General features: G+C 54.2%; 1 protein-coding gene across 1 annotated transcript; it reads right to left on the reverse strand.

Moving 5' to 3' along the window:
• On the reverse strand, positions 1-903 carry LOC120675709. Its single transcript, XM_039956914.1, has one exon. It carries the CDS (start codon positions 559-561, stop codon positions 145-147), a length of 417 nt encoding a protein of 138 aa, XP_039812848.1. The 5' UTR covers positions 562-903; the 3' UTR covers positions 1-144.
• Between the last annotated feature and the right edge of the window lie 1,137 nt (positions 904-2,040).

The raw sequence follows: 2,040 nt of genomic DNA on the forward strand, positions 1-2,040 counted from the left end.
CCCCATCCTTCCATCCAAAAGTTCTCTGCATGCAACTCTAGTGTGCATGCTGTCTTTTTCAGTCAGTGGACAAATCGCACTACCACCTATCCAACTACAGTCTGAGATAGCTTTTTTTTTGGTTTGCCTATGTGAATTACGAATTTATATATGATAGGCACTAGGCAGTAGCTCTTGGCGAGATTTTTCTTTCATCCATGTTGAATTTGCAAGAGTTAACCAATGCCCGAGCGAGTCAGAAGATTTAACCTGGGCAATTCTTCCTTCATTGGCGTGCAAGTTCGTGGTGCCGATCCCTGCAGGTCTGGCGCCGGAGCAGGCGGCGCTGCTGCTGTGCGCGGGCGTGACGGTGTACAGCCCGCTGAAGCACTTCGGGCTGACGGCCCCGGGCCTCCGCGGCGGCATCCTGGGGCTCAGCGGCGTGGGCCACATGGGCGTGAAGGTGGCGAAGGCGATGGGCCACCACGTGACGGGGATCAGCTCGTCGTCCCGGAAGGGCGCGGAGAAGATGGACGACCTGGGCGCGGACGCGTACCTGGTGAGCTCCAACGCGGAGGCCATGGCGGCGGCCGCCGACTCGCTAGACTACATTAGGATGCGGTGGAGCCAGATCAGGAGGCGGAACCCTCCACGGTGGAGAAGATTGAAATCGAGGCAGGGGCTGACGAAGGAGAGAAAGGTAGACGCGGGTTGGCGGTGTCGCCGCCGGTGGCTGTTTCGTTAGGGTTGGGGACGGGATTGCCATGCGGTTGGAGGAGGACGCCGGTGGCCATGGGAGTGTCTTCAGGGCACAGGGCGGAGCAGGAGGCTAGCGTCGGCAGGTTGGATGAAGCTACCGGTGGCGCGGAAGGCGAGCGGAGGACGGGAGGAGGCAAAGCTTGTTTAGCGCTGGATTTGATCGTGTCTCAACTCTCAAGGATGGTTTGTGACTCGTGATGGGAGGCATGGAGAAGGCGAGGGGTCGGAGGATGGCAGGAGCCACAGCGTGTCGATTTGTTCGCGAGGCAAGGATGACGCACCTGTACACGCGTCTGTACACGCGTCGATGCAGCTCAAGCGAGCGATTGCAGCCCTGTCAGCGCGATTTGATGACTGAGCCAAGGCGTAGTCTACACGCGACCCAGCACAGGTGAACAGGACGGTGAGGCCTCCAAATCTTCGAGCGATATAGGTAGACATATATATGCGCGCGTGCCGTCACGTGCACGTACAAGGTCGCGCGGCACGCACCGAACTACTGTACATACTGTACCGTACAGCATATATGTATACATATGGTAGGAAGCTAGCATCAGATGCTACATGCTAGAGGTATGTAGCACTGTAGTAAGTAGAAGAAGTACGTGGATACCAGTCGGACGTACGTACGTGTAATCCTTGCGTGCCGGTACATGATTATATTCTATGATATTGATCCACATTTTTTGAATTCCTACTAGATGTCCATCCCTTTCTTGTTGCCCTTGTCGAGGAGGATCGTTCAAAAATGACAAATAAGAAGAGATGTGCAGCCCGGCCCAGGCAGAGCCCGTTTGATGTGGCCCAAGCTAGCCCGGCCCAACCCACTTGAGCGAGAATAGGGTTTAATTAAGGCACCGCTAGAAAATGCCAAATATATTAGTGCAAGGAAAAAGAAAGGAATATAGTGTCAGCTTCGCGATTAGCTAGTGGCTAGCTGCCTGCCTGCCTCTTCGCGTAGCCGCCGGTGACGTACGTCACGTGAGACTAGCAGTGAACCTGGCCAGGTGGTCACCGGCAAGCTCTGTGGTCGCTTTAGCTAGTGATCGATGTGCCCGAAGAATCCACAGCCACGACAGTTAGTACTAGTACTATGTTTAATTACAACGAGGAAAACGCCAGATAGAATCGAAGAATCAGTGGTGCCAACTAACCAACCGAAGGTTTTTGGCAGCTCAGTGGTAAAAAAAAAATTACCAGAGAAGATGAGGCATAGATCCATTAGTACGGCTGCAAGAAATTAATCAGGTGGCCGTCTGCTCGGGGCGGGGCTAATTACGTAAAATGAATTCCTGGTACGAC

This window comes from Panicum virgatum, chromosome 5N (genome assembly GCF_016808335.1).
Source record: "Panicum virgatum strain AP13 chromosome 5N, P.virgatum_v5, whole genome shotgun sequence".
In the NCBI taxonomy this organism is placed as follows: domain Eukaryota; kingdom Viridiplantae; phylum Streptophyta; class Magnoliopsida; order Poales; family Poaceae; genus Panicum; species Panicum virgatum.